Genomic DNA, 27,627 nt, shown 5'->3' on the forward strand with positions numbered 1-27,627 from the left:
TGCTGTTTCCTAGTAGCAGTCCAGGTCCTAAAGAATATTGCTTTATAGTTCAGCTGAATATTATAAAGACCTAAAACATAAACAGTGTAAAATATAACAATCAACTGTGAGAATATAAATGAGCATTTCGAATACCAGAAACTCCCAACTGTGCAAATATAAATTCCCTTCTTCTCCTTGTCATGACCATAGAGTGGCACTGGCTATTGTTGAGCATTGATGTATGGCCTAGGAGTAGTACAGCCCAGTGTTTCAAGTTTAGCAGAGCATTTTTAGAGACTAGGGTTCACAGACTAGCCCACGGTTTGTTCACTCCTGCAAGCAAATAAAACAGCAGCTTTCGCCTTGATAGGGCTCTGATAGAACAAGCTACAGCTCTCCACCCTGCTCCTCAGCCACCTACTGCCACGTGCAGCAAACGGAGTGGGAAGGGATTTCCTTCTGCATCTTCTCTGACCTCTTTCTCCTGCTCTGCTACCTGCCTTGCTACCAGCAAGGGTAAACATCAGGCAGCTGTGAAGACGAGTGTGTTCTCATACCCTGCTGTTTCCTCCTCCATGGGTTTCACCCTTAGTTCTTAGTGATCCCGTCAGCTGTTAGTGACACCCCCTCAGCCTCTGTTTCAGCCCTGCCAGTGAAACAACCTCAGGAGAAGCAGTGTGTTGGTGAAGGGATGTTGTCTTTCCCCACCTGCTGCTGCTACTTGTTTAAAAAAAGCCCCAAAACCCTACATCTTTTTATTTCTGAGAGTTTTTTTTCCTTTGTTCATCATGGAACTCACCTCCAGAGGTGGGTGAAGGATAATTAAAACCTGCTGAGCCAGCAGACTTGGCACAAAACCAAGTAGAACTTCGAAATTTTGAAAGGCATTGGGAAAAATTGGGAAGCATTAACCTCAGATGATTTTTCATGGTGATGAAAAGATGAAAGTTGGAAACACGTAACTGAATGACTGTTTGGAGATATGCAGCACTTCTGAAGTTAAATCAAAGTATCCTGTTCACTGTAGTTAAAGTAGTTAATATTTGCCAGATTAGCTTGAGGCGTTTTGATGTAATGTGAAGATAACAGTGGCACAGTGCTTACACAGATAAAATGAGGTGTAGGCACATCCAACTCTTTTTACAGAAACACACCATCAGCACTGCTCCTCTTTAACCTGCAAAATTTTATTTTACTAATACCTTCTACGGATTATGTTGCAACAGTGCAGGAAGTGATTCATTTTAGACATAAAAATGTAGTTATAGTTCAAAGTGGTTTATGACTTCCTGTTTTAACTTAACGTACAGTAACAGGATAAAACTTCAGCAGCATTTGTGTGTATGAATTAGCCTCGTGGGCTATGCCTACGGTGGCAGCAGAATTATTTGTCAGCAGAATTTCCTTGCACAGCCTACTCTTATCAGAGGACAGCCGCAATTACTAAGCTAAACTGGTATGTGAAAACATATGGTGTTTTGGAGCTGCTTGGTTACTGTGGAGGATAAATAGCTGCTGACCCTAAACAGGATCTTTTTATGAAAAAAAAAAAAAAGAGTGGTGTCCCTGTGCCTTATAAGGCATGGGCAGGCTTATCGCAGCGCTGAAGGAGGGGCAGTAGCGGGCTCATGCTGCTGAGTTTTCTCCGGCAGCGGTCGCAGGCGTCTGAAGAAGTTAAACTGAAATTGCAAACGCTTCGTCCCGGCACTTAACGGCGAAACTCAGTCAAGAGAGGAGGCGGCAGGTGAAATTAAAAAAAACCCACCACTTGAGCATGGGAAAATCAGGTGAGCATGGGAAAATCGTGCAGTTGGCTGTGTTTTCATACAGTGTCTGTGCCTGGTTTTGTGCTCAGAAAGCATTGCTAAAGCGTTAGTGGCTTTCCTCGGAGAAAGCTGCTTTCGTTTGTGCATGGTACAGTCTGGGAGGAGCTTTCTCTCTGACAAGGAGTTAGATTAAGCAAAAACCAAGAAAAACGACCCCCCCTCTCCCCAGCCTGCGCAGTGTAGAGGTAGCTGTATTTTATATACAGTTTATATTTTGTAGCTTAAATTACTTTTGCTTTGCTGTGTAAAATATTTATAAGCCCTATAGCTTTAAAAGTACTTCACGTCTAGCTGTCTGACAAAACTTACCAGCCTTGCAGATGGGCAGCAGGATGCTTTGAGAGGGGGGAAGCTTTTTATCACCCTTCATTGTCGGAAGGATTTAGATTTAAGATTTGGTTGCCGTTTAACTGAGGGCACCTCAGCTCCTAAGTCTCTCCCCAGCTGTGCATGTACCCTTGGAGCTTCTCCCTGCTGTTGCCTATGCTCTTGCTTCTTTTCTCACTGCCGCCAGCTGTCTGCGTGCCCTGCTTTGGCAGTCTGGGCTGGGGAATACACCTCCGAAGCTGCCGAGGAGCCAGAGATATTAAGACGGGAGGGCTTATGCCCCCTGTTTTCTCTTACCTTGTTCTGTTAGAGTCATGAGTGAAAATCTGTGCCAAACTTCTGAAACGGCTATAAAACTGGATGGAGGGTATTTTTAATCTTGTGGTTAGGACTTTACTTCTGTGACAAATTAGAGCCTGGTGGCATATTGTTTGTCTGTCCTGTGTGTAAACAGCATGTATGGGATGGGCTCAGCAAAACCTAGTACTCTATTCACTCAAAAACAAGACTTCTTCCAGAGAAAACTGAGGAAAATCTTTGTGTGGGTAACACTTTAGTGGGCCTCAGCATGGGTATGTTGGTTTTTTTCTTTTTCTTTGTTTTTAAAGGTCAGCTTCTTAGATGAGATCAGAACTGACTGCAAACGTGACTGTAAAGGGTTTACTGGTATGACATCCAGTCCAGGCAAAGCACTATGTGACTGCCAGTGGGTTTGGCCCCATGTACTGGCAGCTGCATATGTTTTAAAGTGGATTGGCATTTAGTAATTAACCTTATAACAATTTAAATAAGTGTAGTTGCTCAGAAGTATCAAGTTCAGCACTTCCTATGCTAACAGCATAAAAAGTACAAATACCATATAAGCTCCCAATTTCAGAAGGAGTAAAAATCTCCTTTTGTTTTAATACATGCACACTGCTAAAACAGTCACAAGGCAATCACCATCTTTGTTTTTTCCTGTACATTTATTGCTACACATTAGTTGATTTTTCCAAACTTAGGAGCAGTTACAGACGAAAAACTCCCTTTGCCAAGGCTTGGGGAATGTTTGCATCCCTAAGTACTTATACAAATAAAACTTGAGATCTAGGTGCATATTTTGTCAGTTGTATCACACTTTTCAAATAAAGATTAAACTGAGTCCAGGTTACTATCTTTGAGCTGTGTGCAATATTTTTAGGTGAATCATAAAACTGAGATCCTGTCCTGACAATTGGTTTATTAACTAAATCCCATCTGCCCTTTCCAATGCACTGAAGTCTTCAAATTCCTGTCTGAGATCATTCAGTGTGGTTTGCCTTTGAATGGGGAGAGCAGCTGTTTTACAGAGTACTGCTTCCTCTGTGTTTTGTGTGAAATACCTCACATTTCCACTGTAGTACTCTTGAAGTGCAATGTGAGCAAGTTTCTCTATACTAGGGTACATGAAAATGAAACAGGTTGGAATCTGTTTAACCTGGAAACAGAGTCCTTGTTCCTCTCCTGGGTCAGAAAGATTAAGGCAGAGATTGCCTGAAGTCTAAATTTGAGGATGCTCTAATTCATGTAAAGTGGGACCACTATTTTAAAATAAATGTCTTCAGAGCAGTCTCTTTTTGGTTTTGGTAAACCTGTCTTGAGGTAGAAGTATCACCACACAAAGAAATCCTACTGTTGAAAATCGCAGTTCTTTGATAAATGGTCTTCAATAATTTTATATTACTAGCTGTTACATTGCATTTGAATCAATGTTCATTGCGAGTATCAGAGCTAGAGGCTTAGCATTGGTTTTGCTTCATTGAGCAGAGCTCAGTGTTGCAAGATATTGGTACTTCTGACTCAGATTTCTTCCTTGGAAGCTGCAGGCTGCTGAAACCAAGTTTGTGCTGAAACCAAGTTTGTACTGAAACTTCCTTGTCAGGTTTAGAAAAATGTCTCCCATCACCGTAAGTCCTGCAAATACTCAAGCCAAACATAGAGACCTCCTCTGCCCTTCCCATGTATTCTCTTTTCAGGCAGCATTTGGATTGGTGGGGGGTGCAGGCAGCCCTCCCCACAGGCGCTAGAGAGCCCTAACCAAAAAGACAGGGATAAGTATTTCTGCAGGAAATGAAGGGCTGGTGAGCTGGCTGCTCCTCGTTGCCCTGTTGCTGTGAGTGCCGCGTTGGCGAGGCTCTGACCCCCCTGCAGCTGTGCGGGCCGGAGGCCGGGGTTCTGAGGGCAGCCCTTGCCCCAGAGGGGATATCCATTCGAGCAGCTGCAGCTGATGCTCAGGGAAGCAGCTGGCTGCAAGCTCCACTCCTCCGCTCTGGAGCACGGGGATTCCTGCTGAGCAGTGGGAGTCTCTGAAAAGGCTGGGATGGTGGTAGAAAAAGGCTGCTAAAAGTCTCATTTCTTCCACTTCCCCTCTGGCTCAGCCTGGTGGGGGAAGGGAGCTTGCTCGCTTTGGTCCCTAAAAACCCGGTGGAGGTGATGGCGGGGGAATCGCCGTCTTTACTCTGGCAAGTGGCTGCAGACGCTATGAAAGACAAGGACAGGGTCAGTAAATACTGGCTATCTTTTTACAGCGTTTGGATTACCTTTTATATTTATTTTTTTTTATTTCTCTCTTCTCTCTTTTTTTACCCTTCTGGAAATGTGGGTGGGACTCAGAGAAGACTGGGAGTTGCCCACTGTTCTACTTGTTGAGTCAGTACAGAAAAAAAAAAAAAGGCTGAGAAAATGTTTTGACAAGAAGAAAAAGACAGAAATCAGACTCAGTGCAGTTTTCCACGATGGTTTTAATCTATCTGAGAAACATGTGCTGTTTTTTAACTCTCAAGATGCACCTTCAGAGTACAGTAAAAATGACTGTTGTGTTTCCTTCAGGGAGAGCTACATCTTCAGCTGATCTGAAGCGCTAATCTGTACTTCAGCATCTCAGTAGGATACAGCCATGGCAGGTTGTAACAAAAGTACAGGTATACTAGAGAAGTGACCTGTTGGCTTTCTGAGAAACGCGATACCCGCAAGCTGCCAAAATGACAAAGTGTTTCGTGCTGGCTGGTTTTACAGGACTGGTGGGAATAGAGAAAATGAATTGGTCTAAACTGCTAGCAACTGAGCGCTTGCATTTGGTTACATCGGGACATTTGCAGAACTTGTTGTTGTCTTTTTTTCTTTACACCAGAATTGAACTGGAGGTGTGGTGAGAAAAGGGCCTTTCAAAACCAAGGTTAATTCAATTCATAACCCCACACCTCCAGTTTTTGTGTGCGGAAAACATTGATTACTTGCTTCAAGTTCAATAAATATCAAATAGAGAAAAGTCTGACAGAAATGCATTAGGCTTTGACAAACAATATTCTGAGCCCGATTTTTACCTGTCTTTTGAACCACCAGGTTTCGGTGGGGGAAAAGAGGGTAATGCAGCAATTGTTGCTCCTGTTGACTGCTAGATTAGTACCCTTAGTTCCTCATGTTCAAGTCAGATAATGCCAAAACAAGTGTGAAGGGCTCACGAAGAATTAAGATACAATGTGATGGTCTGTAACAACCGAGACACCTGCCAAGGTTTCCTATACTATTGAGTTGTACATCAAAAAAAATCATCTCCTCTTTCTGAATCCTCCAAGAAATCTTTCAAAAAAAAAAAAAAAAGTTAAGCATGAAGAAAGCTTTTATTGCTGGGAAGATTCAGACTTAGTTTTCTGTCAATACGGTTGTAGTGTCTATCCTGACTGAGTTTGAATTTGCCTCTGTTGCTGCTCTATGTGCAGGAGCAAAAAGTATGAGAAAATGAGTGTTTTGATTTTAACTGTTTTGTCGTTTATGTATCTCAACAGGCCAGAAGGCTATTTCAGATCTCTATTTTTGTAGAGGCCTTGCTGTTCTCCAAAGATTAGCTGGAGCATATCTATGTTCTGTTTTTACAGGCAGATGTAGGCAAATTCTGCCTAGTCTGTGAAGGTCTGAATAGCAGCAGCTCTGCCAGAGCTGGGCTGGGTGGCCCTGCAGAGGGGGATGAGGTGAGGCCACGCAGGTGGCCGACCTCCCTGGTGCAAGTAAGGGTGAGAAAATGGGATTGTAGTCTGGAGTCTTGTGTAGGAAGACGATATGGGCTTGTTTAAGGCCACCACAAACATCATTTAATATCCCTGGAAGTGTACAAGGTCAGGTTAAACAGGGCTCTGAGCAACCTGATCTAGCTGAAGATGTCTCTGCTCGCTGCAGGGGAGTTGGACTAGATGCTCTTCAAAGGTCCCTTCCAACCTAAACCATTCTGTTATTCAGGATTTCAGGAAATACAAACCTTTTTGCCAAGATTTAGAATTATGATAACAGGTTTAACCTGTTGAGTAGAGGGATGAGAAAGATATGATGTAGTTTATAGTAAATATGAGTGAAGAAAGCTCTCTGTGTTTCCTTGCCTGATTTTCGCTACTGGATAGGGGAGTTTACACATCAGTGATCAGAAGAAATGTTCGTGGCCATATTTCACTGCCTCAGGGAGGTGCATAAATAAATATACTTTGGACATTGCCCGAGTTATCTTGGATGTCCTTGGCAGAAAAGCATGGTGGGAGGGTATTGAAACTAATGAGATTAAACCTAATTGAGGTATGCCTACCCCAAGCAATGGTAGAACATGGTAAAAAATGACAGAGCATATCCCAGGAGACATGGGATTGTTCTACCTCTTTTCAGTTCTTCTTTGTGAAATTCTTCACTTTGCAAAGTCTTTGGTTGGCACCAAACAGCTCACAGTTCTATGTAAAATGAACTTGGCACTGGGTACAAACAAGGTTCTGTCTATGGCTGCCCATCCCATAAGAATATGCAGCATCCAAAATACGAATAGGTGACCAGTAAAAATTACTCAATTTTAATTCAATTACTTGTTTTCAATTGCTCAAAACGCTTTCTGCTGCTACTCATTAGTGAATATAGTTGCACTTATTTTCTTCATAAATTACTGTAATTATAAAGTCTAAGCAGATACAATGTTGAGGACAGAAGAAGAGAAGAAATGGAGAAGTTTGCTTGAATTTCTTCTCTTGCATAGTGTGGTTCTAACACATGCAGGTCACTTGTGGCTTTGGTATTTGGAAGTGTATGTGCCCTAGGAATTGTGTGGCAATTAGATTTACAAATAGAAGACCTTACAAATGGGAGACTCTCCTTAGTCTTTTTAAAGGGTTACCAGCATACCAGATTAAATGCCTCCTAGAGCTGTGTCTGTGGGTGTGTGGCATGGTTACAATATTCACCTGTCCTAATTGGCAGAATAGTAATAAAAAATAATATTTTTATTGTATTTTATGCAAAGCCAAGACTGGCTGCTCTAGATATGATGAGCAGTCAGTTCCCACCTTATGTGAGAAAATCACTCTGTGGTAGTGACTGCTTGTTCTGCCTGTTGACTTGTGGGTCTGTTTGGAGGAGAGGGGCTATGAGCAGAGGATTTCTCCTCCCACCCTTGCCTCCAGTGAAAGTGAGCACTTGGTCCTGTAGTGCTCAAGACTGGTGATTAGTATTGCTTGTTTTTTAAATGCTTATATCCTGGAAGGCTCTGCTGCTTCCCAGAGCTGAGCAGCTTCCAGTTTCTCAGGTGTTCCTTTTTAATCAGGGCAGTCAATTGCCTAACAGTTTATAAAAGGCCTTAAGTGAGGAAGTAATCAACAGTGTCTGTCATAGCAAGAATAGGATTTGCAATCAAAAGGTGACATGACTAATGTCATTGAAACATTATTACACTGTTGACTTCCTATTCTCATGCCATATACCTCAAATTGGGTAAGGGGGAAAAGAATGTGTTACATCATATGGCACAGGTAATGCAAGGTTTTTAAGTTGCTTGTTTACTGTAAAGCAAGCCCATATAAAAAAATGAGTGATGTCCTTGTCCATCAGACTCAATTAACTGAGACTTCTTACTGTTGTCCTGAAGCTCACTTCAGTGGTAAGCAGCTATGTGAACAAAGTTCAGGCAAAACTGAATGCTGAAAAACATCACAGAAACTCCTCCCTTAAAAAGGATCTCCTGAGCTGAAGGGAAAGCTATTTCGAGCAGCAAACATAAGAACGTTTCAGGAAACTACTCCCATTCAAACTTGTTCTAATTATAACTCCCAATTCCTTTAATTCTGATAAGCAATAATTTCTCTTCTAAATTTTAGTAAGTTTATAGCATAATTCAGGTTGTAAGGGAAATAATGTAGCAACAATTATGATATCCCTCATAAATGCCTACTGTATGGGATGGAGACATTGCCCCTTTATTGAATTCTTGATTCAAAGGCAAAAAAGGAGCCAAGGAAACCCCACCTAGGATATAATACTTTCTGAACATTGGATGATTTTATCTTTCCTTTCCTCCAAGATGTATATGTGATTTCATTTCTTCTGTGTATTTCCAAGCAGTCAGCCAGTTTTGTTAGAGAGCAGGGAAGTTTGGCACTGAGGGAGATCAGCTTTTATGGTTGAAAGGGATTCATGAATTGGAGTATCAGGTCCATGCTCCCAAATGACGTATTTAGGAATAGCATTAAGGGCCAGTCTTGGGAGATGTTACAGTGCCAAATGCGGGGGCAAGCAAGTGCAGTCAAATAAATGGAGAAGGAAACATGAAACATTCACTCCCTCTGTCACTGCAGAGGCCAACCAGCACAAGACCACCCTGAAGCGTTTGTGATTTCAAACCAAGGTGCTGAGTCAAAATGCAGTAGAACATAACTGTCTTCTTAACATTTCTCATATCAGTTAAACTATTCTCAGAGTGTAAAAGATTCAGCTAAGGCTAATTTCCAGAGAATAACATTGCAAGTGAGGATAAAGATTATTAATAATAAATGTCAGGTCTATTAGAAGAGTCTAGATGAAAATATCTTTATAAGCTGGGGTGTTTTTTACTCAAGAATTTTGTTTGTGTCCAGTCCTTTAGAAGGACTGGAGCACTGGAGAAGTTTGTCAAAATAGAAGTATATTCAGTTATCTAGGACAGTAACAAAAGACTTCTTGATGCAATTACTTTACAGTTCCCTAAAGCCTCTAATTACTTTTTCCACAAACCTGTTGGACATATTAAAAGCTGTATTTGCTGCATTCTTATTCCACACCCTGTTTCTGCTCTCAGAGTAGGGTAGAGCTATTCTGCAGAGTCAGGGGAGACTGAAGAGATTTCAGTATCAAAACAGAGCTATACTCAGTCTTTAAAAAAATTACTTGGTTACCTTTTATGTGTTTTCTATCTACTTTGCATTTGTGTCCTCTCCATGTATTCTAGCACTTGGCTTCTTTCTGCCTGGATTCTGGGCTGTAAAGAGTGTGGAAGTTACATGCAGTGTCCTGCTATTGTATGAGCACATTTCTAGTTAGTTATTTTGGGGGCAGGATTGAAAGGGGGGGGTCATTATCTCCATTTACCTGTAATGCAAACATTGGGTGAAAAGTTTGAGGCCTCTGTTACGGTTCAAAGAGCAATCGAGACAGACATAATGATACTCTTCTGTGTAGGACTCTACATGAGGTTTGTTTCATAGAACCATAGAGCCATTTGTGTTGGAAGACATCTTTGAGGGTCATCTAGTCCAACCTCCAGCAATGAGCATTTCTGTTGTGTTGGGATTAGGTAGAGAGGTGCTTGGTGGAATAATTTACTGTTACTGTTTCCCCGTACCATCTTGCAGCTCTGCAAGACCAGTGGAGTAGGTCCAATTGACAGCTGCAAAGGTGATGCAGAGCAGCTTGTATTGTGGAATACATGTTCAGGTAACTCGCTTCTGTTTCGATGTCCAAACTAAAGGAGAAACAGCAGGAGGAGATGGTTCAAAGAAGAGGCAGGATGGGACTCAGAGATGTGAAGAGCTCTTCACCCAAGAGAGACTAAATAGATTGGTTTTGGTCAGAAACAGTAAGAATAGAGAAATAAGAAAACTCTGAAAAACAAATCTGATGGGAAAAGGCAACCCAGATGCCTCTGCTTACTTTTCTGTTATCACACAAAGTTAATCAATGAATCTGGAAGTCCAAAATCACAACTGCAAGGTGTGCTCTGTACCACATCATAGCCTGGAAATTTACTGTCACATGCTGTCATTATCTTAGCCAATGTTGCAGAAGAATACAAAATAGAGGTAAATAATTGAATAATGAGGAGGAAGCAATTGTATCTAACACCTTTAGTTGTTTTACTAATTAAGTTCTGTAATGATTCCTGACCAAACCTAACTTCCTGGCAGTAGAAAATATTTTTTTTCTAGCAGCTTAAGCAGCTTACATGAAGGGAAAAAAGTATGTCTCCAAAGCTGTTGGGGAAGCTGTTCCCATTTGGGTGGGAGCCCGAAAACTCCCATTAACTCTCACTTTTAATTTCTGGCTTCTCAGTGTATGGAACATTGGTAAAATGGAAAAACTTAACATGCCTCCTGAAACAAGTCTGAAATGTATCTGGCGGTTGGGTGTCCCTTTCCACACATCATCAGGCACGGGAGAAGCTGTGCAGAGGGAGGTGATTAGCACATGAGCTTGAGTCACAGAAGATAAGTATTTCTATAGCAGCCACTTTGAGGGAAGATGGAGGTTCTCTAGGGACAGCATAGCAGTGCCTGCTGTAACTAGAAACAGCTGAGTTTTGTTCATGATTTGTTGATCTATGTAAATCAGAATGTTAGTACAGAGCTGAATTATGAATTATTTCAGTTAATGGATGGACTGATGTTGATAAAATCTGTATTTCAGTTGACTTTTTTTTAAATTTTAATTTGTTATTGTCATTTTCATAGTTGCAGGTCAGATTGTTTATCTACTATTCAATGCTGAGCGGATGGGATATTAAGTCCAGGTGATAACAGTCACAAGCTTTAGGATGGTCTCATGAAAAAAAATGTAACCTGAAGTATGTGATGCAACTTTCAAAGCTGTGTTTCAACTTCTTTGATTTGCAAAGTGTCTTAACATTTCACTGCTGGAAGCATGGACCCCCTCATCAGTGAGTTTAAATGAACTGGCTGTAGGCTTGCCTTCCTCAGTAATAGGTGTTGTTTCCTCTGTGATACATGGTTGTGCAAATAGGTTACCCTTATCTACCTTCACTGGATGTAGCAGATGAGAGGTTTAGGACTCTGGCCTGATAGAATCAGTGAGCTGTGAGCAATGGTAATAAGAGTGATGGGACAGGCTCATTAGCAAAAGGGGGGGGGGAAGGAGAGGAGGGGATGTGAAGGATGTGCTTGAATACCAGAATGGAGGTGCCTGTTTTGTTTGATGATATGCAACTTGTGATACAAAAAATTGAAGGAGAACTGAAGAGGAGGAGGGTGTGGTGGGCAGATCTCATCTCACTCGAAAGGGTTGCTGATACCACAAAAAAAAAAGAGCCTGGAAGCATACTGATGGAGAATATATTAGACATGTGTCCACAATGGCACATTGGTCAGGAAAGAGTCAACCCAACTTCAAACTGTTTAGGTTTAACATACTGTATGGAACAGTAATGGCTTTCCTATGTGCACTGGATATTGAGATAATCTTAGACTGCTGCATTATCCTAATGCTCTTGAGGAAACTAGAGAGAACGCCGAGAACAGCTTAAAACATGAGTGTGAGTTGGGTAATCACCTTGGGAAAAAGTTCTGAGAGCAGTATGTGCAAACTGACAGCTCTGTTGTGGGGAAAGTGCATCATTATAAACAACAGAACAGTGTACTTGCTAATAAAGCAGAGAATGATTGATTTTAGTTGTTAGGATTGAGTAGTAAAGAGGAAGTTGAGAAATCTGAGGTTAATAACTCGAAACACTTTCTAGATATGAGGTCTGTTTGGGCTTCAAAAGTGTCTTACAGGGAAAATGATGGTAGTCGTGCAGTTAGGATATTCAGAAATGAAGCTGGTGAATCACTAATAAATGTAAAAACCTGTGTCAGGGTAAAAGCAGAGTTAAATACTTAAAGATTTCTCTTGCCCTGTTCAGAAGCTTCAGCACGATAAAGTGAAAATTGTTCTGAAGATGCTATCTATACCTCTCTAACTGTCCCAATGCCCTGTTTCAGGTTCCAAAATTCTCTTTAAGTAGCAAATTACACAGAGTGACCAATGGCAGACTTTTTTTCCCCTCTGAGTCTTGAGAAAAGTCAGCAAAGGCATAAAAGGAGGTAACATGAAATTGCTGTCAAAGTGAATTGCACTGTGACTGATTGCTTGTGCTGCTGAAAGTCTCAAGTTCACCAGGGTACAAACATAAGCTGTTTTAAAACTTTGCTTTTTCAGATGTTTACTGAATACACTCTAGCACAGGGGGGAAAACTCATCCCTAGCAGTTGTTTCTTTCCTTAGGATTTGCTGTTTGTGAACAATTATTTGTCTTGAGCCAAATAAGGGTGCATTTTGAGATTTCTATGAATTTGTACTATATAATGAATAAGAAGAATGGTACATGTTTCAAAGTACTTCCACAGTTCTGAACATTTTAGGATCTTCATTTCCTTTAGGTGGTGTCCTGACTAATACAGGTAATTTGTGGACCATAATTTGCATTTTTAATGCATTTCCTTGAAGGAGCTATTTGTCACTTACTCTGAGACTCTGCAGTGATGATGCAGAGCACTGATATCTTAAAATAAGTCAAACCGACTTTTCTTTTGAACTGAAAAACTGACTGACTAACCTTAAATCCCCTTGCTGTTGAGGAAAGCGGTAAGGATCACATTTTTCTTCAACCTTTGGTGAGTCTGTACCATCCCAATGGGAGTGTCTGTTAATTTCTGGATGGAAGTCATTAATGGTTCCTTTCATCCTACTCCCAGGTAATGAGGGTGGTATTCTTCTGTTCTTCTGTCTAGCCTGCACCAGGGTCTTAGCTACAGGGTATGCTTTTTCTGTCATCACCAATGTCTGTATTTGACAGACCTTTCCAATTTTTTTAATGTGATTTCAGCTTCCAAACAATTTGCTGAAGAAGTCTTGAAAGCACACAATGACTGCAGGAAGAAACACGGAGTTCCCCCCTTAAAACTCTGCAAGAAGTTAAACAGAGGAGCCCAACAGTGAGTTCAGTCCTTTCTTTTCTTTAAAGAGACTTGTGACACTTTTATCTGTTAGGTTCGACTGTGCATACAAAAATGCCTTTTGACATGCTGATACTCGGTGAAGACTTATTGGGTGGAGGGTGTGGGACTCCACTCTTTTGTGCTCTCTTTCTCCATCACATAGGTCTAGCTGGTTATATGGACACTTCTGTGGTCACAACTGTATAAATCTTTCCTGGACCCGTTTTCAGACGCTGCTGTGTCGGTCTGCACTGGTATGTCTCCTCTGGTAGTTGCCGAAACCATGCTTCACCACCAGTTTTGTCAGATGATGGATTATCATCTGCAGGAGAATATCCACAGCTGCTGAAATAGTGAGATAAAGAACTTCTTCATGGTAAGAAGTGGTGACTGGTCTAAGATCAGTGGAATCAGAAGGAATCAGATCTAATTATCTATCTCCCCGCCCCAAAAGCAAAAGCATGATACATTCTCCATTCTGTCAGGAGGGAAACATCTTACCTCTTCTCCAGTGTTGAAGACTGCACAGCTTCTTGTCAGTCTAACGTACAGTGAATCCATCTTCCTGCTCTCTGACTTAAGTCTTTCTTAGACAAATTTGAGTCTGATACTGCTTGTCCTTTTTACTGTAGTTACGACAACCAGATTAATTCCTTTCACTTTACAGCAACCTTTTTCAAAAAGTAGATTTAAAAATCTTCAGTTTTTCCAGGCTGATCCTTACAGTGCAAAGGAAATATAACTGAAGGAGCAAATGCTGATAAAACTATTCGGAAAAGAAATGTCTTCCCATAACAGCTAAACAATGGCCAGTTTGATCCCTGCAGGTAAAAGATCATTAGGCTTTCTACCATGACTATTCAGACTTCTCTGGGCTGGCTGGCTGGGAGCCAGAGAGGCTGTAGTTTTGCAGAACCTGATTTACCGTCCCAGCATGGTGCTGCACTGTCACACAGATGCACCAGCTCCCACACTCCTAGACCAGTCATCTCTGCCAAGTGTTGTCTGCATGGCATGAGGACATGACCTTGGCAAGTAAAATCTTGGGTTTTTCACTTTTTCTGTTTTTTTTTCTTGAGACATCATGATAACTGGATACAGTATTTCTAAGAGATGGAATGCCAGTGACTCATCCATGTACCTTTGTAATCTGCTGGGGCTTTCCTTCTGTTCTTCTAAGGCTTGTTTTGTTTCTGTTTTAGGTGATGGCTCACAGTGAAGAAAAGATTTCATTGACTTGTCAATAGCACTTCTTATGTCTCCAAAGTGGTGCACTTAGTTTGAACAAGTCAGCCTGTATGAATAGTTCAGATTATTCTATCAAATATGCATTGCTCCACATTTATCTCTAAACGTGCTATTGCCCTTGCAGGGTATTTTTAGATCCTTCAGAAATTCCTCACAGTCTTCTCTGGTTTAAGCTGACTTGCCCTGTGTGATGAATAACAGTAGGAAACCTTTGTTTGGTTGTGGTCTGTAGCTTAACTTGAAAGAATTAAAAGACACATGTTCAGAGACTGGTAAAATTGGTTGATACCAAGAACCAGAAATGCTTTGATATGAATAAAAGAGATGAAATTTAAGAAATCTCATATTTGTCAAGACAGATTTTGCATATTCTTAAATTCAAAGAAGAACAACTTTTCTTTAGGTGCATCTGATCCCTTTGTTGATATGTATTTGGTGTATCTCTGGATACTTTTCTGTGCTTCTCTATCTGTGTTGAAAATGGTTTGTTTTCTTCTGTTTTTTGTTCCAGTAACGGTGACAGGTTAGATGAACTGACTATGGATCCCTACTTTAGTATGAGATGAGTCACCCTCAGCAGGTGTCTGTTTATCTCTGACTGTAATGAAGCATAGGGTGATGATCTCAGATGAAAATCTCATGCTTTCAGTCTCCATCCTGAGCTGGAGTGTATTAATCACCCTTTGTCTCACATCCTTGGCAGCTTCATCCATCTCTAATGTGTACTTTGTTCCAGTCTTCCCTCTAACTTGGGATGTGGGAATCCTTGAAGAGAAAAACTATGGGACTGTGGTGATATATGGCATGAAGGAGCATCCGGAGATCCTCAGTTCAGGATCTAGCAGGCTGATGTGAAGGAGCAAGAATCAGAATGGGAATGATTTCAGGAATGGAAAAAGATATACAGCGATTGAAAGGACTTTATTACAGTTATTATGTGTTTTGCATTGTATGATTCCCCGGAATTTGTAATTCCCGGGCTTGCCCAGGCATGCCTGCTCCTTGCTTCCCTCTCTGATTGGCTGAAGAAGCTGCAGAGAGGAGAGAGCTCGTTCCTCCCTCTTTGCCTGAGTCCCTATCCCTGTTCGTTTCCCTGGTTGTCTGTCTCATGCTCCACCCCATTTTCTGGTGCATTCCACACCAGAGTTTATAAAGCCCTTGTGCACCCCCATTAAAGGGGCATTGCATCGCAGTCTCAAACTTCGTCAGACCCCTTTGTGCAGTGCCACGGCCTTTCCCCCCTCCCCCATGGACTGTAGCAGACTGACAACTGACTTTTCATTATTTCTAAATTAATGGATGTAGCTTTGTTTGTTTGTTTTGATGGGAGGTTTAGGGCAGAAGGAAATTAGAACCCAATGACTGAAGTACTAGATTGGGGCAAAATGTTCAGCTGGACAAATTTCCTTTCTCTGGCAGATGCCAGTAATTCATGATTAGGAAAGGAGTAGAAGGACAAAACAATTGTACTGATCCTTCCCCCGTTATCTTCTCCTGGAAATTACAGATTTATCCTGCAAATTGGGGTTTTCCTAAGCAGTGGGTAGTCTCCTCATTTATTTGGTGCTGTTGTTTACAAGTCCTGAAGATTCTCCCCTACGTACACACACTGTAATTTTGTCTTTCTCTTTTTCAAACCCACATGGGCTTCAGTGTCTGCATCATCCTGTGGCAATGACTTCTGCCACAGTCTGAAAGGAGTGCTTCGTCTCACTTGATTTTTAAATTTGTGACCTGATGGTTCTCCCTGTTGCCTCCTGTTTCTTGTGCCATGAGAAATAACAAATAGTCTTTCCAATTTCACTGTCTTTGTACTGAAGCCTTTCCAATGTTGAATAAAGAGAATAATTGTTTATTCCTGATGTCCTTCTTAACCCTATTGTTGAAAGACAGTAAAATATTAACAGCTCTCACACATGTCAACTTCTACCAAAAGGTTTCTGCTTATCCCTATGTCAGTTTACACAGTTGTTGCCTCAGAATCTCCATGTGGTCTCCTTCTCTTCCATCCTATTGCCTAGCACACTGTTGTTCATTTGCATTTGACTTTTTTTTTTTTCATTTGTAAAGTAGGGGTTTTATGCTTGCTTTAACTGAATCCCCATTTCTGTCTTGTTTTCCAATCTCACTGAGAACATATGGTTTACTCCCATGAGGAGCCTAGAAATGTCAGGAGGTGACACCTGTAACAATTGCTACAGGTACTTCCCTTTCCACCAGTGGCTGCAGCTAAGGATGGCCAATGGATTTCCAGGTGATGGGCAGAATGTGGTGGGAGGAGGCCTGACTTTTGATTTCTTCTAGGCCCTTCTCAGGGGTGATACAGATGCTCATGAAAGACTGGGCCTCTGGGCCTTCCCTTTGCCTAACTAATAGATCTACATAAGATTAAAGCATCCCTGGCTTCAGGGCTTTGCAACCTGATAACTTGACTTAAAGTCATCATCTTCCAGCAAAATTCCTTGCTTGCATCTCCTTCTCTTCCTCCTTGCTGCTCGTTGCAGCTATGGTCCCTGACCCAATATGTGGATTCCTTTGCTAGGTATGCAGAAGAACTGGCTACCACAAGGGTCCTCAAGCACAGCTCTGAGTCTGCTAATGGAAAATGTGGCGAAAACCTAGCATGGGCATCCTATGACCAGTCAGGTGAGTTTTCTTCTCTTGTTGTCTCACAGACACCAGATAAATAGTTTGTCTCATGTACTTTGAACTCAGAGCATCTGGTTGCAAGGGTGCTGGAGTTTCCTCTATTTCAAAAATGTATCCACCACCACCCAGCCCAGCCTAGCCCAGGCTCCCTGGGGACAGGATGGTGGTTTGCAATCACCTATGTGTATGGAGAGCAAGAAGCACATGTAGCCACAGAGGGGTTAAGGGACTGTGGTAGTGTGTTGTGTTCCTTTGGAGGTGACACTTGGCAGCTAGGCTGCTTCGTATGTCCCTGCTGTGGAGCTGTCTTTAGTGCTACTTGCATGTCCATGAGAGGGAGAGAAGGAAGACATCAATGCTATGTACTTCACCTTTGTCCTTAGTTTGTCCCAGCCAAAGAGAGGTCTGCCCACGGTTGTGGTGAGGAAAGTGGAAAAATGTCCATTGCGCACTATACAGCAGTTCCTGTTTGTGGGGGCAAAAATGGGAAACTGGACACCAAAGTGACAGTGTTGCTATGTTAGTATGTCCACTCTGTCAGCAAACAGGCTTTGAGCCCTTTTCTATTCCTTCATTTTTGAAGACAAAATTACTCCATGTATTTTCTGATTGTAAATGTAGCACGTAACTGGCAGCCTTTGGTTTGGATGCCCCAGGAGCTGAATTTTCGCCAGGCTGACAGCCTGCAGTGAGCCCTTGGAGAGAGATTCGGCAGGCTCTTCCCTCCTTGCTTCCTCCAGTGGGCAGGGCTAGTGCCTCAGCCTGCAGGGACAGCAGGTGGGATGTATTAAAAGTGACCACTTGTTTTCTTTATTCCAATCTACCTCTGGAATTTCCAGCACAGCCTTGAGGAAACAAAAGTTCATTTCTGCAGGCTGTGCTGGAAGGACCTGGAAATTTTAGTGAGTTTTAGGCTCAGGGACGTGTTTTAGTTCCTCTTCAAGTGCCAACTTTAGTCCCAAGTGGGTACTTTTTCATGTTGAAAAAGAAACCCATTGTGGAAAACTACAATTTGATCAACTCATATTTGGCATTCTGTCCTTTGCAAAAGTGTGAGGCAAGGGTTCAGAGCAGCATGGGAAAACACAGATGTACAGCAAAGCTTGCATAGTGGCTATGACTCACTGACTGAGCTTACTTCTTTCTTCTTGTTTGTGTTAATGCCCTGCACTCCTTCCCCCTGGGTTAAAGTCACAGAATTCCCATTTAGAGAGCTGGAAATATAACACACAAATCCTTCTACATAATGTCTGTCTTTTTCTGGATCCAATTTGTTTTCTTCAATGCACTGTTTCCATACATAACTTTCCAGTTTTGAGCACTTTTGCTGGTTTTTTTTTTTTTTTTTTTTATCTACAGGATGGAATGCCTTATATATCCTATATCCTCTTTTGTTCTGTAAAACACTTCTACATTTCCAATGAAGCAGGATCACTCAAAGTACCAGAATGAGCAAGCTAGTTCTTCAAAGAAAGTTATTTTCTCTTCTGGGCTTAGTTTTCATCTCTGTGGAGCTGGTTCATTCTTCCTCTTTTTCTCATATAGTTCCCTTTGGATAGTTAATTTGTATCCTGCTCAATGAGGCTGAAATTTGGATTAAGGCATCCATTCAAGGGCTTAACAAAGGGAGGCAATGTCTTCCGGTTTCTTCCCCAGATAAAGCAAAACTCAATAAACCTCTAACATATTCTGTATTCTCTCTCACAAAGTGATGCTGCTGTTTATTTTGGCTCTTACTGAGTTCTGTAATAATGCCAGAAGATGCATTTCTTGTTTCAGAGAAGATTTAAGCTTTGACCTATAAAGCCTTCTAGTCTGACTCCTCTCCTGGTACAAGAATACCTTGAATTGTATTCAGGATTTTAGAGTTACATACCCTAAAGCTGTTGCTGGAAATATGTTTATCCCTGTAATTCAAGAAATAGTTGACAGCTGTTTCCTCCCTCTAGTCCTGCAGGAACTGCTTCGTGGCAGACTTCTCTTTGTCTGTGTTTGAATAAGTGAGCTGTCATCTGCCACTAATGGAAGAGGCCACAGCCTGCCTTGGCAGCTGTAGTATGTCAGGCTTCTCAGGATGCCTCATCTCATTTTTCATATGTCTGGAGGATGAAGGCAAGCACTGGATGTCTAAATTCTGTTTGGGATGGCTGGTGTGGTCATGAAGAATGTGCTGTATTGCCTGTGAAAACACTGCAGGTTATGGATTTGAGAGAGTTTATAAGAGAAATCCACTGTGTGTTATCACCCAAACCTGTTATGGGAAAAACCTGCATCTCCTACAGATCGGGACTAGCAGGCAGAGCAGCACAGTCACCATCTGCCTCAGCCCTGTCTAACACCAAGCTTATACAATACTGTTAAATTAAATAAAGTAAAATAAAATAAGGACCTGTATGAGGAATGCTGAAAGTAGATAATTAGTTCCAAAATCCATTAGTATGACTTTATTCTAGGTAGATATTTTATTTCTGAGGTGAAGTTAAATCTTCTACCTTCTTTCCCCTCAGACTGGTGGAAGGAATGTTGTGATAACCCAGTTTTTAAGTAGATTACCAAGGTGCTGCCCATCCTTGCAGAGAAATATGTCCTATGTGATTTTATTAGAATGTTTTCAAGCAACTCACTCAGTGGGATTACTTGAAGATTTAAGGATTCTTTGGTATGAGGAGAAACAGTAAGGCTGGGCCTAGAGAAATTAAGTGTTATGGGGAGCTGAATACAGCAGTAGGGCTGCCACAGCATTGTGTTCCCAGTGGTGAGGCTAGGAATGTATTTCCAGGCTTGGAAATACACATATACAGCTTATACATGCATATATATGCAGAGCAGCACAAACCCATGCAGTCAGCATTAAAATGAAGAGCACCAGTGGCCTCTTCCTGTTCCCCTTTTTGGCTGACTGCAATGATATATCCTACTGGAAATGTATAAGTAAATTAATATAGTATACGTACATACAAATATATATCTTTTTAGTAATTGATTTAAAAAGTAGATATAATGTATATTTCATAGTGCTTAATATATAATTATATTATTTTACGTGTGTGTGTATATGTATGTATATATACACACATATACATATACATATATATATATATATACACCTCTGTGAGTGTGTATATATATGCACACATCTCAGTAATAGAAATAGAATCCCAGTGTGGATCTCTGCAGTAGCTAAGCTCAGACACTCAGTCTGCCCAGTAGCTGTCCCTGGATCCTGGTGTCCCCAGTAGCTTGTACCTGGACATACCAATCCCTGAGGCTGCAGTTCCACTCCAGTTGTCTATCATGGTACTGTTGAAACTCATTAGAGTGAGATTCAGCCTGTTCCGAAATGAACATCTAGTAAGTCTAACCGAGCACTAGGAGAAGGGTGGAGTCCAACTGTGTTTCCACAGTGAAAGTATTGCAACTATGAGTGTGGTTTACAGCCATGCAAACAGGAAGGGTATTTTAAAAACTCAGCAGTGTACTAGTTGGTTTTGCAAGTGGAGGAACAGAAGAGAAGCTACAGGGCTGACCATAGGGCAGGTCCACACACTTCTTGATAGAAGTAAACTTTATCATTCTGCTATAATCATGAGTGAAGGGTGGCAGTGATTTCTTTTCTGTGTTCTTTCCTTCTGATTGAAAAGCATTTTGAACAGCAACCAACCCCTGTTTTGGAGGAACTTTTGAGGCAGTGGGAGCTGTTTTCAATGAAACATTGAAAAGCAACTGGAACAGACTGTAAATAGGACTACATAATTTATTCCATAATGCTTCTAAATGGAAATATTGTAGTCAGTTTTCTGAAAGGGTAAGTCTGAGATGCAAGTTGCTGCTAAAGCAGGTAGGCTCAGTGCTCTGCTGACCCTTCTGTTGTTTTCTCTCTGGAAGCCGGGGGATCACCGAGCTCAAAACAGAGTTCTTCCTTAGTCCCCTGTGTGCCAGCTGTCATTTTCAGCACTGGTTTGTCTTGTTCCCACCAGGGCATTGTTTACTGCTCCCCAAAGGGCAAAGAATCAGAAGACAAGTATTTCAGAGGAAAGAGAGAGTGTTCAATCACTATGTACCTACCTGTCTTCTCAGGTAGTAATAACTTCTGCGTTGGACTTCCTCTCACCTCCTGTGGCATGTGACAGATACAATTCATTCCCTTCACTGACAGGACACTTCTTTAACATGATTTCAAGATAGTTTGTCAAAAGTTGCCTAGTCCTTTGGTCATCTTCTCTTTTGCTGGAAACGAATTAGTCTTTATTTTCTCACAGCTTACGATACCATGACTCTTTTAATTCAAGGATGATAACAGCAATGCCATAAAATGATAACCTGATCTTGCATGTGAAAAATGGAGCATAGTGATCAACTTCTAGGTTTTCACTGCCTGGCCTCAGTAAATTGCAAGTTTTCATCCTTGAAGTCTGGGAATTAGCACATCATAGGCTATGCTGTCCAGCTATGCTTGTTGTCTTTCAGGTGGAGGATTGAGGTAGTCTTATCTGATGGCACTGCCACCTCCCTTGAATTAAAAAGTTAAAAAATTTTCACATGATAGTGTTCTTTAAATTAAAAGCAAATTAATTATGAAGAGATACTGTGTTTGCTAAAACTTACATGTGTCCTGCAGTGCTTCCATTATGAAGATTTTTTCTGTCCCATGCAGCACACTTCTTTCTTAGAGCTACAGTAAACAGAGTGGGAATGACTTTCTCTTTAAATATTCTTTATGCTCTATCACACTGATACATTAACAGAGGGAATGAAGTGCTGGTAGCAGTGGGAATGCAGTCCTACATCTGTAAAAATACTACTTATATAGTGTAGTTACTTCAGCACTTGTACACATAAAACGCATGGGCTTCATAAGGCCAGATATGTCAGCAATCACGTTCTGTACTTCTGTTCCACCCAGCTTACTACAAATGTGTCTAAATCCTTCAAAGCCTTCAAGTCTGGAGTGGGACAGGATGATCTGCTTGGTTTGTTGCAGGTTTTTTTACTATGTGCTTTTTCTTTTTCCCTTGTATTGCATAAAGATTGCTCCTTGCACTTTTTTTCAGTCCTCATTTAGCTTTAATGTGAGTAACAAGTGAACGAATAAATATGTGTTACATACTTCAGCCATAAAACAGCTCTACAGGGTTTGTTGGCGCAGGGAGAGAGGGAAAGAAGAAGCCAATTGTTATTCCCCTCTGAGAAGCAAGAGAGGTTTTGCTACCTTTTTATGAAGAAAATGTTATTTGACTCTACTAAGCACTATTCCTAACTAGCAATGTGGCATATAAGTTTGTGGGACTTCCAGTTCACAAACCTCTCAAGAGATGGCATTTCATTCAGTATTTTCCTTTCAATGACAGCTCTGACAACCAGCTTGCCAGGCTAGCAGCATCATCCTTTTAGCTTCAATCATAAGAAAATGAAGTTTAAAGAAGTTAACGCAGCGTCTGACTTCTGGAACTGCACAAGTTTAAGGCTTTTTGCTGCAAAATAGCAAAGCATGAGTCACTGCTGTTCTGCAGCCAACAGTCCACCAGGGACCAGCATTCTTCATGACGGTAGGCTTAACAGCATTGGCACATTGCTATGAAATCTACTGGCCTTGTGTTGATGACACATCTAGAAATGCTAAGCAGAAATATCATTATTGATGTAGCTCAGGGAAAAACCTCCCCCCCCCTCCTTCCTCGCCTAGTGTTTGACACAACAATTTCCTAACAACCAGTAATGGAAAAGAAGTAACATTTGACTTTTGACTGCATAGCATCTGCAAATTCTGGTCTGAACTACATCCCTGGATGTAGTCATGTCCTTATACAGCTGTTATCAGTGAAAGCCTTTGATGGGTTGAGACACATGGACTGCCACACAGATGCAACATGTACATTAGAGGTTTCTGGCTGTATACCCTGAGTTAGTGTGTCTCAAAATGGATCTTCACAGTGGCCGAAGTGCTAAATATAAGCAACTAAAAATAAATGCACTCAGAAATATGAAGTATTCAATGCTGATGAGAACATGGGCAACTGGAGGACTTCAGAAGTGTAATTTTTGTTTGGTTTATCTGGAGCTGTAAGGGGGTATCTTCATGCACCACAGGTGGGAGGCCTCCATGTGGAACAGGTCTCTGTGCCCTTTGCTTAGAAAATCTGGCATTTTCAAACACATTTCAAGAAGGAGCTGGTGAAACCTGTGTGTAGAAACCTAATAAGAGGAGCACTCATCCAAGATGAGAGAGATGTGTCTTTGTTACCTTTCAAGCTGAAAGTTAGAGAAGATTCTGGGCAGAAAAAACCCCATAAACTCGATGTGTTAAGATTTCCAGATGTTTCTTTGAGGACTAAAGGGATTGCTGGACCATTTTGATCCAAATGCTATGCCACGCAGTTCTCTCTTGTACAAAGGATTTTCTAACTTCAGCCTTGAAAAGTTTTAACAGCAGATGAGAATTGATGGACGGTCCTGTTTCCTGATCTGTTGGTGATAGTATAACACTCATCTCATCATCAGCTCTGTCCTACCCGGTGAGCGCCTTGCTGCAGAGATCTTTCCTCAACAGGATGAACTCTGCCTGGTTCTAAAGATGATTCATGGGTTGCCTGCCCAGGGTCTGAGCCAGGCTCTGCTGGCCACGGGTTCCCTGGTACTCCAGTGGAGAAACTGATGGACTGTGTTTGCATCAAGCAGAACTCAAATCATTGATGGCATTGGTGGTATGAGGTGCTTAATTAGAAGCACTGGATTAATTAGTAATTTATTAAATTAATAAATTAGAAAGAGTGGCTGTAAAGCTGCCTGGTGGAAAAGGACCTCGGGGTGCTGTTTGACAGCTGGCTGAACATGAGCCAGCAGCATGTCCAGGTGGCCAAGAAGGCCAGTGGCATCCTGGCTTGCATCAGAAATAGTGTGGCAAGACCAGGGAAGTGAGCATCCCCCTGTTCTTGGCACTAATGAGGCCTCACCTCAAATCCTGTTCACTTTTGGTTCCCTCACTACAAGAAGGACATTGAAGTGCTGGAGTGTGTCCAGAGCTGGTTAAGAGTCTGGAGCAGCTGAGGGAGCTGGGGTTGTTTAGCCTGGTGAAAAGAAGGCTCAGGGGAGACATTATCACTCTCTACAACCACCTGAAAGGAGGTTGTGGCAAAATAAGGGTCAGTCTCTTCTCCAAGATAACAAGCAACAGGATGAGAGGAAAAGGCCTCAAGTTGTGCCAGGGAAGATTTAGATTCGATATGAGGAAAATTTGACACTTAAGGACCTGGTTTACTGGTGGACTTAACAGTGCTGAGTTAGTGGTTGGACTTGATGGTCTTAAAGGTCTTTTCAAACCTCTACTATTCTGTGATTCTGTGACAAAAGTAGCAAGAGCTATTGTGAAACTATAAATACTTTGTGCTGCCACGTTACCTACATTTCAAAAACTCTTTTCAGTAAAAGGACTTCCTCCATGTTTCTAGAAGTTCTTGACAGCTTTTAACAGAAGATCTTGCTGGCCAGGCTGTAAGTGAGCTACACTTCTGTGTTTATGTCATGATTTCACAGCATATTTGTTTTGTCTTTCAGGAAAGGATGTGGCTGACAGATGGTACAGTGAAATAAAAAATTACAGCTTTCAAAACCCAGGGTTTTCTTCTGGGACAGGTAAGTTCAAACTGGGCACTATCTCTTCAAAAATACAGCTATTTTAAGAAGTTGCTTAGCCAACCTGTTTGATATGTTTAAAAAATCTACTTTTTTTCTTAGAAAAAATATTAGAAATGGAAAAAAAATTAGAATTTCCCTAAAGTTTTGTGTAAAAACTGGCAGAAGGTAAAAGGAAACTGAGAAATGAGAAAGTTAGCAAAATCTAGTGACTTTTTTTAGTACCATATTTTTCCTCCAATTCCTAAGTTTTTAACAGGCAACTTATTTTTAAGGCAAATTAATTTGTAGGAAGTACTAAATTGGAATCATATAGGTGTCTTACTAAATGTACTGTGGTGTTGTTTATATTGACATGTGACCTCTACTGAATGATATCACTCTGCTCACAGAGATCACTTGAGTTAAAATTTAGAGATCAGGAAGAGGCCATTGGCTGCATATTGACAATCTGGTGTGGAATGAACTTAAGGACATTGTTCCTGGAATAATGTTCAAGCAAGAGAGATACCTGAGCTTGTTTCAGATGAAGAAAATAATGTTTTTCTCCCACGGGATTTGTCTATGCATAGAGGGAACAACTGATGAAGCAGCACAATGCAGGGGTGGTTATTAAACTAGGCAGAAGAAGCCACAAAAACAGTGTTCTTTTGAAGAGTTGCACATGCAAACACATGGGGGAGTATGAAGTGGTTAAAGCAAATGAATAATAAGTCACTCTCAGAATTGCTGTTCACACTGCAGAGAGTAAAGACCATATCTTTGTCGAATTTTATGTCAAATACTTCCCAAACTACTTCTTTCGTGATTCTCCAAGTAGGTATTCTTATTTGGATATAGGACATGGAAATGGGAATAGTAGTAGGGAACCAGTATGGATCAGGGTTTTTCAAGACAAAATGCAAATGTAGGGTTCTTTTTCGTGTCCTTACCTGTTAGAAAAAGAAGCAGCTTTGTATTGTTTTTTTCTTTCCTAGCACCTCACATGGTAAAGGGGATGTTACAGATTTAGTACCTAAAGTGAATGCATATGTTTCTCTCTCTTTCTTCAGGTCACTTCACAGCAATGGTTTGGAAGAATACAAAAAAGATGGGAGTCGGAAAAGCATCTGCTAGTGATGGCTCAACGTTTGTGGTGGCTAGATATGATCCAGCTGGCAATGTAGTAAATCCAGGCTATTATGAAGAAAATGTCCTTCCTCCAAGAAAATAACTTTTTTTTTTAAGGTCATCTTATTGCTTAATGACAAGTGAACCTGGATTTGGACCTAACAGTGTTTGAAATGAAGCACTATTCGATGAAATTTCCTGTTTGATACTGCTGTTCACTTCTCATTACAGAGGAAGCAATTACATGTTGCTTGAGTCAATGTGCACATTAAGTCCCTATTGCTTCTGAGGGGGCCTCAGTTTATTTGATGATGAAGTATATGCATCATTTCTGAAGGGTAAAATTTATGGTGGTTTTTTTTTAAATAGTTTGCATGAACTCCATGTCAGCATGTGAGTAGGCACATGTTGGATGTCTTTATTTTTTTTAAACAAGCAAATTTATAGCCTTCTGTATACTGAAGATACCAGCTTGTAATTATATGATTACTCTCAATATTTATGAATTATATGAATACTCTCAGTTTTCCAGTATTTTTTTAATAACTGTAACTTCTTTCCTCTGTCTTTACCTCCTGCTACTATGGGACCTTTTCGCTGCAGATGGAACATATGCAGACTTCCTGTATGAAAGGCATACGTGTAAAATGTAGTGGCATTCAGACCTGTGTGTTTTGATTAAGAGGATCTCACAGAACACTAAAAGGTTGCTGAGAAATTTTATCCGTCAAGCAAACCATAATTAATGCATGAACTGAAATCGACCAAAATTGTTTAAATCCCATTTTAGGTGCTAATATATAAAATATGTTTGAGATGAGTGTACTTCAGATTCAAAGTCCACCTTACAGTTTACAGTATGTACCTTGTCTTATAATCAAATTGTTTACTTCTGTTACAGAAAAGTAAGATTCTACTTTTTGATATTTACACCAAAAAAAAAGTTTCTTTGACAGTGCACTTTGGATTTTATTTCTCAGTAACTTATTTTTATTTCCTAAGGAACATTTTTCACAGGTGTCGTGCTTTACAGAATAACATTCTCAGATCATCTCGTCTCCTTTAATAATGTCACAGTAGGAGGTATTCACATGGTTATAATTAAGAGATGTTTGCTCTTTGTGCATATCATTCAATAATAGCGATATTTCACATGCTGGATTGATGCTATGAAAAAAATGAAGACTTAATTTCCTTAAAAACAAGCCAAGCAAAAATGCTGAGGATACTATTTTCTCTGATGAAATGTGGATTGGGCCGTTTTGGCCAGGTTCATACACACCGCTTCAATTTGTTGTTTGTTTTTTTCTCTTCAAGTGTTTCTTTTGACTTTTGCTAAGATTCTGTATGCCATAATTTGGTTCATGAAGAGTGCCATTACAGAAATACTTCTTTTTGTTTACACAGTTATAATAAACTGCACTGTTATGGCTTGATTATATGTCACTGTGATGCTGTTTGTTACAATTTTTTGTTGTAACCAAGAATTTAATACATACCATGAACAACTGAAAAATAAATATTTTTGCATATGAACTACTCAAGCCTTTGCTGTTACCTGATTCATTGTGGAATAATCTTCAAATTTTATTTCTAGGACATTAACGTATGACATTATTACTTTAGGAACATGGGGCAAATAAAAGCAGCAAGTATTCTAGTCCAGGAAATAAAAAAAGAGGCCTTGTAAGAAAGGATAAATCATACAGCAGATCATAAATCATCCCTTCATATAAAGATTGAGCAAACAGTTGAAGCTGAAGAGGCGTACCTCTTTCTCTCTCAAACTCCTGCTTTGTATCTCATTTCATTTCTGCTGCTCCCTCTCTCGGCTGACGTGTTGCCAGTAAAGA

The 27,627-nt window shown here is 40.8% G+C and overlaps 1 protein-coding gene across 1 annotated transcript; it reads left to right on the forward strand.

The window, feature by feature from the left end:
* The first annotated feature begins 1,449 nt into the window (after window positions 1–1,449).
* Window positions 1,450–27,318, forward strand: GLIPR2 (GLI pathogenesis related 2). The gene is made up of 5 exons (XM_027643890.1): window positions 1,450–1,769; window positions 13,027–13,135; window positions 16,929–17,032; window positions 24,587–24,664; window positions 25,717–27,318. The coding sequence occupies exons 1-5, from the start codon at window positions 1,757–1,759 to the stop codon at window positions 25,875–25,877; spliced, it is 465 nt and encodes a 154-aa protein (XP_027499691.1). The 5' UTR covers window positions 1,450–1,756; the 3' UTR covers window positions 25,878–27,318.
* The last annotated feature ends 309 nt before the right edge of the window (window positions 27,319–27,627 follow it).

The sequence above is a fragment of the Corapipo altera genome, unplaced genomic scaffold, assembly GCF_003945725.1.
Source record: "Corapipo altera isolate COAL_440 unplaced genomic scaffold, ASM394572v1 24b, whole genome shotgun sequence".
NCBI classification, from domain to species: domain Eukaryota; kingdom Metazoa; phylum Chordata; class Aves; order Passeriformes; family Pipridae; genus Corapipo; species Corapipo altera.